General features: G+C 34.8%; 1 protein-coding gene across 3 annotated transcripts in view; it reads right to left on the bottom strand.

Annotated features, from left to right (window-relative positions):
• Positions 1 to 18011, bottom strand: part of LOC108734125 (zwei Ig domain protein zig-8) — a 495980-nt gene that overhangs the window by 48244 nt on the left and 429725 nt on the right. For all 3 annotated transcript variants that reach the window (XM_018465534.1, XM_018465536.1, XM_018465535.1), the window contains one exon: positions 9716 to 9926. In XM_018465534.1, the coding sequence (XP_018321036.1) occupies positions 9716 to 9926 (211 nt within the window). The remainder of the gene's footprint in view (positions 1 to 9715; positions 9927 to 18011) is intronic.

Below are 18011 nucleotides of genomic sequence, written 5' to 3'. Positions count from 1 at the left end.
CGTATACTTCCAGGTTCTAATAGAAGCCATTGAGGCGATTAATAAGAAGAACTGATTAAAAGTAATTTTGGATTACTTAAAAGAAGAGTGAATTTTTTATTGTGGATAAGCTTGCAAGAAATGATTATGGCTTTTTTGTTATGATGGAATTCTTATGTAAAAGGTTCTTAGAAATATTTGTATAAGAGTAGGCGAAAAGAGAAAAGGATGTTTCTTTATGAAGAATTACTGGAAATCATCTTACTGGACGAAGCGGTGATGTGGGGGGAGGGGGTGATTGCAAGAGAGGAAGGATGTAGAAATTATTGATATGAATTAATGGACATTAAAGGTATACTGTACAGTGACTGGATAAATGCTATATTAAGAATCGCTAAAAGAGCAGTGAAATTTGAATAGTGAAAATAGAATACCACAAGAAAAAAAGCTTTTAGAAGAAAAAGAGTGGTTCATTGAGACATTGAAATAGGTTAGAAAAATAAAAAAGTGTATTGCAAAAGCAGAGGAAAATAAAAAGCAGCAGGAGTCAAGGACTATACTCAGACTACGAAACGAGACAAAACCCAATATATTTACAATGCTCAATCCTACAACGCAAAACATTTCACGAATAAATCTGATCATCGATGTTTGATTTGCTAAAACTTTTTTACTGATAATTTTAGCGTCAAATTATTCGGCTATTTTTAGCAATCCAGGCATTCATTCGTATTCTATAATAATAAGTACCGAGCTACCGAGTTCGCAAGCGCTGGCAATACACAACACTGATCGTCCCTTATCTATTGTGAGCTAATGAAATTCCATTTCACGAAGTATTAACAGAGTGTGTTTGCTATAGTGAAATGTTATTTGGAGACGGGATAATTTTAGCAATCCATGTAATTTAATGTTTTACGTAATTCGTGATTTTAATTCTGCAACCAACAAAAGTAGCTACAATAATGGAAATAACGCATTGTTTTCCGTACAAAATATTCTCGACATACATACATTATTGTATGTTTCCATGCATACAAAATTAAGCTTAAGTATAAAGCATCTTGCATTCTTATGGCGCTCGTTTTAGCCGCAAAAAATTAGTCTTAGTCTTGCAGTCTTGGTTTTTATCTTGCATTGGCACAAGACCAACACCAAGACCAAAGTCGAACGAAAAAAATCAAGATTAAAATCATGACCGAACAAACAAGACCAAGACTAAAACTAACACCAAATGAACAAAGCAGGGCCAAATCAAGACCGAATATGCAGGACCAAGACCAAATGCGCTAGACTAAACCAAAAATTATTACTTCGGGTGGATTTATGAGTTTTAAGGTTTATTTGATGCCACTTCAATATATTCCCTTCTTGGAATAAAACATTTTTAGTATTTGACGAAAAATTAGAAGAAGTAGCTGATAGATATCTAGGAGGTCAGATAAGTCAAGACGGAAGGAGTAGGGATATAAAGCAGATCATATCGCAGGATCGTGTAGCCTTTAATAAAAAGAAATCACTTCTATGCTCGCGAACGGTTAAATTAGAAAATCGGAAAAGGTTGTTAAAGGTATATGTTTGGAGCGGGGCGTTGTACGGGTGCGAAACATGGACAGTGGGCGCAGCGGAAAAGAAAAGGTTAGAATCGTTCGAAATGTGGTGTCATAGGCAAATGATGTGGATAATGTGGATAAAAAAGGTTAGAATTGAAGAGGTGTTAGAAAGAATAGGAGAATAGAGGACTAGAGGAATAGAGAAATAGGCGAGATAGGTTGGTAGGACCCCTCAGTGTCTCTCCAGTCCTTTAGAGTCTTTCAGCGTCTCTGAGAGCGTCTCTCACATTCTCTCAGTTATTGCCTAGGTTTTTTTATGGATCTCTCACAGTCTCTGTATGAGAGACTCGAACGATAAAATTGTTAATTCAGAGATTCGAGTCTCTCGTTCGCAAATTCGAATCTCTCGTTCAGAGACTGGATACGAAATGAGGATCTCTCTATGAGCGACTCGAGTCTCTCGTTCAGAGACGCTAAACAGTTTTTTTTGACAGTCTCGACAGTCTCTCTCAGCGACACACGAGAGTTTCGATGAGAGACGGAGACTCGAGTGACTGAACATTTTTATTTCGAGACACCTTCTCAGGCATAAAGGTCTAGTCAGAGACATATTAGAGGGAGAAACAGGAGTTAGGAGGGGTAGAGGTAGACTTAGATTAGATTACTGTTCGTAACGGGTTAAGGGTGTGGGTTGTTCTGGTTTTATGGAAATGCGAAGTTTATATCGGGATAAGAAAAAGTGGAGGTACGTGTCCAACCAGTCTTATGACTAACGACTTTACGATGATGATTTGACATTGTCAGTTTGCTTTACTGCATTTTAACACTAAATATATAAAAAAGAAACTTTATCACTGTTTGAACAAAGGGTTTCTAAAAGAATGTCCTCAGAGTGAGTGTTCTTTATTCGTATGTCTGCATAGCATATGACTGAAATATAGAGGCAAACTTGTCTCAGCTTTTCAACTCTTAGCCTTAGTTATATCAATCAACCATTTGCTACAGGTTCATTTGCCAAGTGTTCGCCTTGGCTTTTGTCTGCCAAATAATTCTTCTGATTACTGTATCAACTCTTGATCATGACGTTACCTAACTTTTTTTTCGATATTTTTTACTTCTTGCAAGTACCTTATTTTGTTCGCTAAAAGGTCAATTTATGCGTTGAAGGAAAGATCAATTTATGTATTGGGGGAAGGGTAAGTTCTAGAGTTTTCATAAGTTACAACTATCAACACTATTTTCTTTAAAAGTCATAACAAACTTGCATGCATGATAGAAAATTTCAATAGTTAAGATAATTATTGTGTCAGTAAATAGAAAAATTTGTTCCTGGAAGAATTATTAAAGTGCCGCAACTAGAATATACTTGGACTTATTGTCATACTTTTATTGCTACAAATCCTTGAAATGGTCGCATTAGTACTTTGGACAGTGGCACTGCAGTCGGTAAAATGAAAAGTTGCCTAGCTCCAATTGCTTTTGTTAGCATTTATTGAAGATCCTGGTGGCACATACTCATGGGAAACTCCAGTAATTATTGCCAATGTCATATTATTTATTACATCAAAATATCGCCAGTCCCAATAGTGACCTATTTTAAAAAGGAGTTGAGGGTTGAAGCGAATAACAGTTACTAATATGTACCCAAAGTATTTACCGTTTTAGCTTTTATTGTACCTATATATTTTCAACAGGTGATAATACAATTTTTACGAATTAGTTAATACGGTCATCATCATCATCATCATCGTCAGTCCTAAGACTGGTTGGACACGTACCTCCACTCTTTTCTATCCTGAAATAAACCTCGAATTTCCCTAAAACTAGAACAACCCACATCCTTAACTATCTGCGAACAGTAATCTAATCTAGATCTACCTCTATCCCCCCTAACTCCTGTTTCTGCCACTAATATGTCTTTGACTATGCCTTCATGTCTGAGAAGGTGTTCTACCAACCTATCTCGTTTATATTTTATTGACTTTCATAGAGTCCTCTGTTCTCCTATTCTTCCCAATACCTCTTCATTTCTAACATTTTCTATCCACTTTATCCTCACACCACATTTCGAATGCTTCTAACCTTTTCCTTTCCGCCGCGCCCACTGTCCATGTTTCGCATAGTTAATAACGGTATCGTCTACAAAATCCACTACTCAGAATTTCACCTTTTTGGACCCCTTCCTAACCTTTCGTCATGCTAAGTCAAACATTCAGCAACCCCTTAACAAATATTACTTCACAAAAGATAGTCTACCTGTAACCTGTTTCTTGTGATTAAAAATAGCAATGAAAATGACTTTTATATCATGATAAAAAATTTTAAGAACTGTTAAGTTAAGAAAAACATTAAAATAAAATTGATAAACTGCGAACGTCACTTTTCCCTAGACCCCCTCCCCCTTTCCCCTTGTATCGTCAAGCTAAGAAATAGGTACCCCTTCTTCCCCAAAAACTATAAGCTAAACATCAGCAATTTATCGTGAAATAATTACATTCAACTTTTACAATAATAGTTTTCAAATTGATAATCAAAACAACCACAAATGTTCGAAAACAATTTGTAAACATTTCGGTTATTAGCAAATTGGTTTGCAATAATTATTCCAGTTATGTTTGTAAATTTGTTACCGGTAATTGCTACGGATAATTGGTGGAAACTATTAAAAAACGTTCACTGTAAATGCAATGCTTCGATAAATTTCAATGAAACAACCGTGTAATAAACATATGAATAATGTCTCAACGTCAATTGAGCACCGAACATTCGCGATCATTAGTCCCAAAAGTTATTCGGACGTTTTTGCGGCCATGTTTCTATTGGGATAATCAATTCAGGTTACGTAATCTAATTTAACCCTATTGTGTTTAGGTGTAGATTGTTATCCTAAAATGCAATTAACATCAACAGATACATGTCTCCCCCAATGATTCATAGACTAAGAGGAAAGTTTGTCTTTCTGAAGCAGTGCTTTATATTTCTGGCAATAATTTCCTATATTTAGATTTATAAATATTAGATAATAGAAAACTGGGAGAGCATAATTATATAAACAACAGCACAGCGCACAACAGCAACTCCTAACAAAAATTATTAAAGAAAATATAACGTTTTCAATTAAACTATTACGGAAACATCACAGCCTTCTGGTTAATAATAAGTAAAATGTGGAGTCTCAACCTTATAAAATACTATTCTCTATTTCATTCTCTAGTTTGGATAATATAACATAAAGTTCTAGGCAATTAAGGGTTGGAAGGTGTTTATTTTTGAAGAATCAACAAATACTAATACAGTAAGCAGTACATATCTATAAATCCTATCTTAGGTTACTTCCCTTTAAGGTGCTGATGGGAAGTAATAAGTATTAAAAAAGTATTTATAGTTGCGATAAATTGCTGACGATGACCTTAATAGTCCAAGAGTTGGCCAGATTTTAAAATCATCCGATATATAGTAAATTTTATAGTAACACGTTGGGATTATAGGGATTATATGCTTTTAAGCAAGGGAACAGTCCACTAGTAATAGGGGGTAGATGCAGAAAGTGAAAGTGCGCTATTTGTTACTAAATTATGTCATTGTGGCAATACTCAAAAAATTACAGAAATGTAGAGCTCGGTATTATTTATTCGAATTCCAGAAGGCCGAACAGATGAATTGAAAGAAGAGGAATGACGGACAGGGTTAGAGAAATATTGTTGCAAAATGGGAATACACATTTTTGACCCCAGCAATAAAAAGAGCGTGAAAAATAATCGGAAATAACCTAGAAGCCGATGTTGTACTTTTTCATTTTGTTGTCTACTTGACCCCTGTTCAATTAGGTATAAAGGGGTCAACATTTCTTTAATATTTTGAACACTAACTCGATATGTACATAACGTAAATAAGAAAGCACCACATATTTATCATAATATGATCAGTTCTAAGACTGGTTGGACACGCACCTCTACTCTGACCTATTCCTAGTATATCTTTGCATTTCCTTAAAACTAGAACATTCACGTCTTCAACTATTTATGAACAGTAATCTAATCTAGGTCTATCTCTATTTCTGCTCTTCTCTTCTTCTCCTACTCTTTCTAATGCCTCCTTATTTCTAACCTTCTCTATCCATGATATCCTCACCTGTAACACCACATTTCAAACGCTTCTAACCTTTTCGTTTTCGCCGCGACCACCATTCACATTTCGCACTCGTACACAGCCTTGTTCCACACATATACTTTTAACAATCTTTTTCTAATTTATAAATTAATTGTTTGCGAATATAGAATTTTGGCATCTTTTTGTTCTACGCTTTCCTTTGTTTTATATCTTTACTGCTCCTACATCGTGAATTATCTGACTTCCTATAGATACTGAAAATCAGCGACTTCTTCTAATTTTTCATCTCCTATAGCACAACTGTTTTGTCATTACAGCTGGCGTAATATTTGTTCATATTTTCAGCATTTTGGTTAATATTGTTTGTAAAAAATTACTTTTAAAGTCAGGCTAGGTACTGTTAGGCTGCAGTAAATATTAGATATGTTAGTTATAGAACGTTTCCACTGTGTTTTTTTTCCCCAATTTGTAGCAATAATTCTAATGACGATTTGGTAATTGGATAAATTGAATTGACAAAAAGTTACAACATAATTTGTGACAAAATCAAAAGAACGATATCAGTACTTCGAACGCAATTATGAGTAATAGTGTATTCGCGGATAAGCGTGCGTTTGCGTGATGGTAGATAAGCCGTTTTTAGTCGTTGATCCTTTACAATTTTTAACGAGAAGTCAGAGCAACTGAAACGCTTCCCACGATAAATTATATTGGGGAGACTAATATTCAAACTGTTTTAGCAAGCTATGGAATGCGCTAACAGCAAAGCGTNTTCCACAGATAATCTTTCATTCTCTTCTGTCTTCATTTCGTCCGTCTCATCTTTCTCACCCGAACCACCACCCACCCATTCCCACGATTCCTGAAAGCAGGCTGAAGAGGGCCTTCCGCCCTACCTTCCGGTATAGTCCGGAGGGACTGTCCGCCCACCAGCATTACTGGCTGGTGGGAATGAAACACCCAAAAAGTTTTAATGGGTCAACTAAAGTTACACAATGCAACCGAAATGGTGGTTTTTCTTCCATCTTTTCCAAGCTGAACCGGTAATAGGTACCATGAATTTTAAAGATGCTGAACTCCAACTGTTTATGTGGTCGATTTATCGCTATAAATTTATTGTTGTTTTCTATTAAATTATTTATGTCGAAATGGAAAATCAATAATGGCAAAATATGACTCTCTGTCTGTATAAATTGTTGTTTTATTTTCACAAGCGGCTCGTAACCCCACTGTTCAAGCCGAGATAAGAGGCACCTCATAAAAATCCTCCGTTTCATTTTATTTCCATCCAATTCATATTCTCTAGCATTATTTATCACGAATGTGGCGCGCTAAACGGAATATTAAAAAACAAAAGTCTCTCTTCACCATAACTTATTTCTCCGTATAAAATATGAACGAATTTTATGGTTTTAATGGTATGAAATTTTACAGAATAGTTATCAAAATTTATGTAGTTGTGGACTAAACAGTGGCGTACATCATGAAGAGGAGTAAAGGCTCTAAAACTTCTTTGTACAAATTACAGTTTACTTGCCAATTTTGTTTTCTCACAGGTTTAATTACGTATACTGTTAAATATAATAACAAATGCGTTTACATATAAACCTATTTAGTCATAAAATTTCTGAAAGTTAGCAACCCCTGTGCCAGATTCATAGAGCATTTGATTTACAATTATTGAGATTTAGAGATAGACAATTATCCTATTTTGCATCTGTAACATCGTAACAATCATTTTCCACGTTTCTGCGGCTAATCCCTTAACGCATTTTTTTGTAAATCCCTAAACCAGAAAATCCGTCAGCGTTCTTTATTTTATACTAAATAAATACTAAAACTGAGCTGAACTTGTTATTTTCCATGCATTAATTAAAGTTTAAAAGCAATTCATAATCCCAATCTGGATTTCTGGCAATAATAGAAATTATGAGAATAAAGATTATTAATTCATATTAAAAAATTAAAAGGAATACTCACCCCTAATTACCACAAATAATTTTATATGAGCGGACACGTGTTTCGCCCACTTCACACGTGGGCATTATCAACGCGAGACTGTGGTAATTAGGGGTGAGTATTCCTTTTAATTTTTAATTAATATTTACCACAGTCTCCTCCTTCTATTTTTTATTATTAATACATATGTTAATGTGTACAGATTAAATTCAACGTACACGTAATTAACGAACAATTACAAAAGCAGGTATTTTTAAGTTATGAGCAGTTATATTGATTTAATGGGCATAACCTGTTAATAGTGGAAATAAATCCCTTTACGTCACAATAAAATCACATTGTGGTTGATATTTGGCGATTCGTTTTAAACGTTGCGTTGTATCTATTTTACGTTATGGTTTTTATTTGACAATAGATTGAAAGCACAATCAGAAATAACAAGTTTTTGCGACCAGTAACTTTTATAATTTCATCGTTATTGGATTCGTGCATCACATTTTTTGTCTTTTGATTTACTGTCAATTTAAAATAGAAAACATCACACTGTAACATAGTATTCGCGTATCAATCAATTAGCGATCGTTTAAAAATAATCAGAGTTTACCAAAATTAAAAATACAATCAGAATTAGAAGCGAATCTGAATTATAAGTGAGTTAGGATGGTGAAACAGGTGATGCACAGCATACGTAGGAACACCAATTGAAGAAAACTCTTCAGCCCCTGAAGTTGGTAACCATATTACTGAAAGGTACTTTTGACGCTTAGTGTAGTATTTTGGCAATATAATTGAGGCATTTCATGTGTATGATTAACCTTGCAAATTAAGTAACTCTGCTACTATTTTTACGTCAGAAAAAGAGAATGTAACAGCAAAGCAAATTGAAACAATTTCTGTTGCAATTCTTCCAGCATTTACCTATTTTACTGACAATACGTTAAAGTAAACGCGAATCGTTATTTACTTAAATCAACGAGCTAAACATGAAGTTGTCAGTGTTATTTATACACCGCGCAATTAATTTGTTCAGTGGCCAGAGGGCAGCGTATTTCGCAATAAAATAGGGATAATTTTCATTATGTTTACTTAAAGTTTTACCCTCCGTGTTTATATCATATTCATATTATAACTGAGATACCCCTACGGTTATCAATAAAATAAATAATATTTTGTGCTCATGAATGTAAGTGTGTAGTATTGACAAAACAGTATTGTATGAAAATAAATAAAGTAAAACAAAAATACTGGTATGCAGGAGAAGAAAAACTAGGGAAAGAGCGAATGTAAAGATAGGAGACGAAAAATTGGAAGAAGTGGCTGGTTTTAGGGGTCTGAGAAGTCAGATAAGTCAGGACGGAAGAAGTAATAGTGATATAAAGCAGAGGATTACGCAGGGTCGAGTCGCCTTCAATAAAAAGTTATCATTTCTATTCTACCGAACGGTTAACTTAGAAATTCGAAAAAGATTGTTAAAGGTGTATGTTTGGAGCGCGATGCTGTACGGGCGCGAAACATGGACGTTGGGCGTTGCGGAAAAGAAAAGGTTAGAAGCGTTCGAAATGTGGTGTTATAGGCGAATGATGAGGATATCGTAGATAGAGAAAGTTAGAAATGAAGAGGTATTAGAAAGAATAGGAGAACCGAGGACTATTGAAGATAATAAGAAATAGGCCAAATAGGTTGGTAGGACACCTTCTCAGACATGAAGGTCTAGTAAGAGACATATTAGAGGCAGAAACGGGAGTTAGGAGGGATAGAGGTAGAACTAGATTAGATTACTGTTCGAAAATAATTAAGGATGTAGCATGTTCTAGTTTTAGGGAAATACAAAGATTAGCTCAGGGTAGGAAACAATGTTGGTCCGTGCCCAACCAGTCTTAGGACTGACGGCCTTTATGATGATGATGAATATATGCTAACCTATCATATTATGGACTTAATTCCAATCGTGGTTAGATGAGATTCGGTTATTTACTGGTTATTTCTAATAAACTTGTTCGTTGTAAATGTAAAAATATCTAATTTTCTTTGAATGTATTTCACCCTGAATTAATCAAATCGACTGTGTCTTAGATTCGGAGCACGTGCTTAGAAAATTGTGAATTCCGTCTTACCAACAACGTTTAATCTGTATGCTAGAGACATTTTCGGTTCCGTATTGACTTGACATTCGTAGATTCCAGAGTCTCTCAGCTGAGGAAATTTTATTTGTAGCGTCCAGTTGTCCGATTTGTCCGGCCTGATCACTTGAAACCGTTGATCGGACGTATAAGTCAGGATGCCGGCAGTCAGAATGTGAAGATCTCGTTTACGAATCCACGATACCTGAAAACAACAAAATAATTGATTACCTAACTGCGAGTGGTTTCGTGATTTGATTCTCTATTCTCATTTTAAAATCGTTCTTGCACTATTTGTGTATTACATTACAATACATATACAAAATATCAACCTAAAATGACTCCGAATATAATTAGCAGTTTTAAATCTTCATGGCGCATAGCACTCATGTTTTTATTTCCTATACTATAGATCAGAGTTACAAAAGGAAACCAAAAATGTATTCTAATACTCGTGCTTCAAGAATTTATTTTGAAAATTACCGTATTGTGCACTTACTCTTTGATGCATTCAGAGACAATTATAGTTCGATCAGAAGATTTCTAACCAATATGGCAGATATATTTTTATGTTTACGTACCTATTAAAAGAGTAGGAAATCGTTTACTTTTTATTTCACCATTATTAACAAAAGATTATCATCATCATTATCACATAATGGAGTCTAATATGTCTTTGTATCCTGCGCCAACCGCTGCACTTCCTGAAAGCTGCAGAATTCCGCATCCCTAACTACGAAGTCTGTTGAAAAATATCGGGAATTTTGAATTTTCGCCTGTTACGTATATTCGGTTTTCAATGTTTTTTGGTGGTACTCATGTCTCCCACTTTTACCGATATGTTTGGCCGTGTTGAATGTTAATTTTTGACAGCAGCTGCTTTGCTTGTACGTGTTTTGGCTCGTCTTCAATTTTTGCCTATTCCAAACAATTGATCAAAGAATCTGTATAAAATTGTGTGTGAAAGGCAAAATTAAGTGTGCGGACGCAATCCGAATGTTGACTGTGGTATATGTTGATGCTAGCTACTTTGGGCATGAGACAACATTTCTAAGGAGCTGTTGGACTGTTCGCGACTACCCAAATTCGCTCCAGAGAGTCAGAACTGATGACGAATCATAGGTTTATGGTTATGAAGTGGAAACCAGAGCTAAATCATCCGAGCCAAGACCGAAAAAAGCGCGCCAAGTTAGGTCGAATGAGAAGGTTTTGCTTACAGTTTGCTTCGATTGCAGGGGCGTGGTGCATCACGAGTTCTTGCCACAGGGTAGAGCTATCAATAAGGAATATTACCTACAAGTTATGCGCAATTTTCGCGAAGTAATCCGTCAGAAACGCTTGGATTTGTGGAAGGACAAAAGTTGGTTCGGCACCATGATAACTCCCCTGCTCACACATCATTGCTTGTGCGCAAATTTTTGGCCAAAAATAACACTAATAATGCCGCAGCAACCTTATTCTCCAGATCTGACCACCTGTGGCTTTTTCTTGTTACCAAAACTGAAGAGGCCGATGAGAGGACGACAAAAAAGTACAAAATTCGCGATACTTTTTGAACAGACCTCGCATTTGCGAATGGAAACCCAACTTAGGTCTTCTTTTGCCCCTCTTCACCACAATTTCTACTTTTAATATGTTTCTAACTCCGCTTCTAGTATGTTTTTAACTAGTTTTTCATGCCTCATGTCTTAGAATCCTAACATTCCTTTTTCTTATTAACTTCCTGAGTATCTTCTATTTTCCTACATTTTTAAGTATCTTCTAATTTATTACCTTTTCTGCACAATCAGTAAAATACTTTAACTAAGTATCAGAATTAATTACCTATGCAGGTATATACTTTTCATCATTTTGTTTTCAACTATCAAAATTTGAATTTGCAGTGGACAAGAACGTTGCGTATTTATTCAAAGACGGTAATAACAGGCGCCGGCGCGACGTTAGCGTCAATTTATGAGATAGATATCTATAATGGGCAGGATGTGCAAATAGGCAATGATAGGCTGCATGTACCAACACCTGTTACTCTATCAAATTGCCTTCAGCGGCCGACATTAATCAGGAACTGGTGCACCTGACACGTCGATGCTTATCCGTCTTTTATGTATGCATGCACCTTGTACGATATCGGAAATTTCATTGTTAACCATCGTCATGTCAAATAGTGGCTTTAATTGAATACTAGGGATTGAATGATGAGATAAAGCTCTCATCCATTGTGCGTAATGTACGTTTAGATGGAAAGGACCCTGCGTAACCCATGTGTCTATATACATACGAGTACGTATTTAATATTGTTAAACTTGCTGAATCTGCATGGTTACAAACTTTCCAAATTTTACCAAATTTTTCGATTACCTATTGGGATCCGTCAAATGGGAGGAGCCTAAAAACATGGCGCCATTAGGGAAAATTTATCGTAGTTCCTATAGTGTACCGTGCAATTTTCAAGTTTTTAAATTACGATAAAATGATAAGTATTGACACACTATGTGATTGGGCTGACACAAAGCCTCGGAAAGTAAATTTCGTTGAAGGTGAGCGTGTTTTTAATGCCAATCACATTATAAAATTCGGAAATAACAAATCCGCAAGCTAGCCTTCAAATTCCGTCAAATTTACTGCCTACTTTTTACAAACTTCGGATTTAAAAAGTGATTCACGTTATATAATTGATGAGGTGATTTTGGGTGATTTAAGCAATATCATATCAATGACTTGCACGTGCAAAGCCGATTTAAGAGAACGTGGCAAACACATTATTGCAACTTTGTTGTATTGCAACAGGTAGGTTCTTAACCTCAAAATACTTATATGGTATCATTAGAATTGTGTTTAATCAATTACACATGAATAAATAATTTCTCACTTTATAATTTTAGTATGATTCTAGTTTTAAATATTAAGGTTATGGCTNGTTTACCAAAATTAAAAATACAATCAGAATTAGAAGCGAATCTGAATTATAAGTGAGTTAGGATGGTGAAACAGGTGATGCACAGCATACGTAGGAACACCAATTGAAGAAAACTCTTCAGCCCCTGAAGTTGGTAACCATATTACTGAAAGGTACTTTTAGTTAAGATAATTATTGTGTCAGTAAATAGAAAAATTTGTTCCTGGAAGAATTATTAAAGTGCCGCAACTAGAATATACTTGGACTTATTGTCATACTTTTATTGCTACAAATCCTTGAAATGGTCGCATTAGTACTTTGGACAGTGGCACTGCAGTCGGTAAAATGAAAAGTTGCCTAGCTCCAATTGCTTTTGTTAGCATTTATTGAAGATCCTGGTGGCACATACTCATGGGAAACTCCAGTAATTATTGCCAATGTCATATTATTTATTACATCAAAATATCGCCAGTCCCAATAGTGACCTATTTTAAAAAGGAGTTGAGGGTTGAAGCGAATAACAGTTACTAATATGTACCCAAAGTATTTACCGTTTTAGCTTTTATTGTACCTATATATTTTCAACAGGTGATAATACAATTTTTACGAATTAGTTAATACGGTCATCATCATCATCATCATCGTCAGTCCTAAGACTGGTTGGACACGTACCTCCACTCTTTTCTATCCTGAAATAAACCTCGAATTTCCCTAAAACTAGAACAACCCACATCCTTAACTATCTGCGAACAGTAATCTAATCTAGATCTACCTCTATCCCCCCTAACTCCTGTTTCTGCCACTAATATGTCTTTGACTATGCCTTCATGTCTGAGAAGGTGTTCTACCAACCTATCTCGTTTATATTTTATTGACTTTCATAGAGTCCTCTGTTCTCCTATTCTTCCCAATACCTCTTCATTTCTAACATTTTCTATCCACTTTATCCTCACACCACATTTCGAATGCTTCTAACCTTTTCCTTTCCGCCGCGCCCACTGTCCATGTTTCGCATAGTTAATAACGGTATCGTCTACAAAATCCACTACTCAGAATTTCACCTTTTTGGACCCCTTCCTAACCTTTCGTCATGCTAAGTCAAACATTCAGCAACCCCTTAACAAATATTACTTCACAAAAGATAGTCTACCTGTAACCTGTTTCTTGTGATTAAAAATAGCAATGAAAATGACTTTTATATCATGATAAAAAATTTTAAGAACTGTTAAGTTAAGAAAAACATTAAAATAAAATTGATAAACTGCGAACGTCACTTTTCCCTAGACCCCCTCCCCCTTTCCCCTTGTATCGTCAAGCTAAGAAATAGGTACCCCTTCTTCCCCAAAAACTATAAGCTAAACATCAGCAATTTATCGTGAAATAATTACATTCAACTTTTACAATAATAGTTTTCAAATTGATAATCAAAACAACCACAAATGTTCGAAAACAATTTGTAAACATTTCGGTTATTAGCAAATTGGTTTGCAATAATTATTCCAGTTATGTTTGTAAATTTGTTACCGGTAATTGCTACGGATAATTGGTGGAAACTATTAAAAAACGTTCACTGTAAATGCAATGCTTCGATAAATTTCAATGAAACAACCGTGTAATAAACATATGAATAATGTCTCAACGTCAATTGAGCACCGAACATTCGCGATCATTAGTCCCAAAAGTTATTCGGACGTTTTTGCGGCCATGTTTCTATTGGGATAATCAATTCAGGTTACGTAATCTAATTTAACCCTATTGTGTTTAGGTGTAGATTGTTATCCTAAAATGCAATTAACATCAACAGATACATGTCTCCCCCAATGATTCATAGACTAAGAGGAAAGTTTGTCTTTCTGAAGCAGTGCTTTATATTTCTGGCAATAATTTCCTATATTTAGATTTATAAATATTAGATAATAGAAAACTGGGAGAGCATAATTATATAAACAACAGCACAGCGCACAACAGCAACTCCTAACAAAAATTATTAAAGAAAATATAACGTTTTCAATTAAACTATTACGGAAACATCACAGCCTTCTGGTTAATAATAAGTAAAATGTGGAGTCTCAACCTTATAAAATACTATTCTCTATTTCATTCTCTAGTTTGGATAATATAACATAAAGTTCTAGGCAATTAAGGGTTGGAAGGTGTTTATTTTTGAAGAATCAACAAATACTAATACAGTAAGCAGTACATATCTATAAATCCTATCTTAGGTTACTTCCCTTTAAGGTGCTGATGGGAAGTAATAAGTATTAAAAAAGTATTTATAGTTGCGATAAATTGCTGACGATGACCTTAATAGTCCAAGAGTTGGCCAGATTTTAAAATCATCCGATATATAGTAAATTTTATAGTAACACGTTGGGATTATAGGGATTATATGCTTTTAAGCAAGGGAACAGTCCACTAGTAATAGGGGGTAGATGCAGAAAGTGAAAGTGCGCTATTTGTTACTAAATTATGTCATTGTGGCAATACTCAAAAAATTACAGAAATGTAGAGCTCGGTATTATTTATTCGAATTCCAGAAGGCCGAACAGATGAATTGAAAGAAGAGGAATGACGGACAGGGTTAGAGAAATATTGTTGCAAAATGGGAATACACATTTTTGACCCCAGCAATAAAAAGAGCGTGAAAAATAATCGGAAATAACCTAGAAGCCGATGTTGTACTTTTTCATTTTGTTGTCTACTTGACCCCTGTTCAATTAGGTATAAAGGGGTCAACATTTCTTTAATATTTTGAACACTAACTCGATATGTACATAACGTAAATAAGAAAGCACCACATATTTATCATAATATGATCAGTTCTAAGACTGGTTGGACACGCACCTCTACTCTGACCTATTCCTAGTATATCTTTGCATTTCCTTAAAACTAGAACATTCACGTCTTCAACTATTTATGAACAGTAATCTAATCTAGGTCTATCTCTATTTCTGCTCTTCTCTTCTTCTCCTACTCTTTCTAATGCCTCCTTATTTCTAACCTTCTCTATCCATGATATCCTCACCTGTAACACCACATTTCAAACGCTTCTAACCTTTTCGTTTTCGCCGCGACCACCATTCACATTTCGCACTCGTACACAGCCTTGTTCCACACATATACTTTTAACAATCTTTTTCTAATTTATAAATTAATTGTTTGCGAATATAGAATTTTGGCATCTTTTTGTTCTACGCTTTCCTTTGTTTTATATCTTTACTGCTCCTACATCGTGAATTATCTGACTTCCTATAGATACTGAAAATCAGCGACTTCTTCTAATTTTTCATCTCCTATAGCACAACTGTTTTGTCATTACAGCTGGCGTAATATTTGTTCATATTTTCAGCATTTTGGTTAATATTGTTTGTAAAAAATTACTTTTAAAGTCAGGCTAGGTACTGTTAGGCTGCAGTAAATATTAGATATGTTAGTTATAGAACGTTTCCACTGTGTTTTTTTTCCCCAATTTGTAGCAATAATTCTAATGACGATTTGGTAATTGGATAAATTGAATTGACAAAAAGTTACAACATAATTTGTGACAAAATCAAAAGAACGATATCAGTACTTCGAACGCAATTATGAGTAATAGTGTATTCGCGGATAAGCGTGCGTTTGCGTGATGGTAGATAAGCCGTTTTTAGTCGTTGATCCTTTACAATTTTTAACGAGAAGTCAGAGCAACTGAAACGCTTCCCACGATAAATTATATTGGGGAGACTAATATTCAAACTGTTTTAGCAAGCTATGGAATGCGCTAACAGCAAAGCGTTGAATGAACACGAGGTATATTGATTCCACCATCTGCATTCACTGCTTTTATATATTGCCAGCTGAATTATTAAAAGATTTATCACCGCCATGTATCAAACATAAAGTGGGAAATACCTCGCAGTTTTATGACTTTAAAAATTTTAATGGAAAATACAGTTTCACTAGACCGTGTAAAATAGAACGAGTATAATACCATACTCTGAAAAACAATCAACGGATTTTATTATTTACAGGTACCTATTAAAACAAAAGCAAAAGAAAATAATTTACCTAATATGGATAATAAACACAATATCATTATCGATCCAAACAAAGGTACCATAATATTGTTTTTACTTTGGCTGTTAAAAAAGAAACCTTGAATCTTCTTTAGGTACTCCAAAGGTACGAGCATGTACGTCGGAATCGACTAGTGGAATTTAGTTTATTATTAGTGCCAATTGTCTATAGAAGTACTGATTGAAAATGGCAAACACTTATTTAAGTATATTAGTAGGTAGATAAAGCACAAAATGTACTTTGAAGAATAAATAAAACTTACAAACTAATCTGCATCTTTTTCTTTTTTTATTTCGTCACCACAACCATACGCAAGTGGGAACATTTAATAATATAAATGTTACCGGAAATGTAAAAAAATATATTAATTGTATACATTACAATACAATATAATATAATTTCTAGGAAATGTATACAATTCTGAGACTGTTTGGGAAATCCATAAAATATTTCAAATATTTTCTAATACACACATATCCTAGGAATTGTATGAAATTCCGATACTAGAAAATGCATAAAACTAATGCTTTCTGTGAATAAACTGAATAAAACATGTTAGTAAACTGAGAATCAGAATTATCTGTGTTTACGCGATTCTAGCGATTGTTTGTTTAGGTTAGGTTTGGAGATGTATATAGGTACATCTTCAAATAGTCCGTCGTATTATTGCCTATTTAGTATTACCTGTAATACATTTCTAATTGCAATTTAGGAAATGTATAGATTTCCTAGGAAATGTGTCTAATATAATTTATTTCACACATTACCGGGCGATATTAGAAATTTTATACATTTCCTAGGAATTGTATACAATGACGGATTTCATACATTTCTGGTAACATCAATACAAAATTGTACGAAATATCCTGAGAAAGGTGCTGTTCGATTACATGTAAAATATGTCTGAAACCCATCGGAATAATTCCGTCAGGCATGGCATATTTATTGGAATCGGTACGCATGGTACGTAGTGAACGGATTTTAATTTTGATTCTCCGAGTCGTGGAGGATTTTTAAAATTCCGGCATGTGATTGCATATATACATTTTATTTTTTTCATGCCGTTCCAACCATCCGATGATTTCGATGTATGTGCGTCTACCTTTATAGGTACTTTTTAAACTGTTTTGACTGCATTCGTTTTATATGTTTTATAATTCATATAGGTACGCCATCATCAATTAAAGTACCGAGCGGCATGGCCTAGAGGTCTAGACCATTGCTTAGCATTCGGGAGGACGCCGGTTCGATTCCGGGTCCGTCTGCCTTGGTCCAAGTTTTTCTGTGGTTTCCTTGGATCACTTAGGCAAATGCTGAGGCAGTAATATTCCACAGATA

Source organism: Agrilus planipennis, unplaced genomic scaffold (assembly GCF_000699045.2).
Source record: "Agrilus planipennis isolate EAB-ADULT unplaced genomic scaffold, Apla_2.0 scaffold65, whole genome shotgun sequence".
NCBI lineage: Eukaryota > Metazoa > Arthropoda > Insecta > Coleoptera > Buprestidae > Agrilus > Agrilus planipennis.
This window is presented reverse-complemented; position numbering and strand designations above follow the sequence as displayed.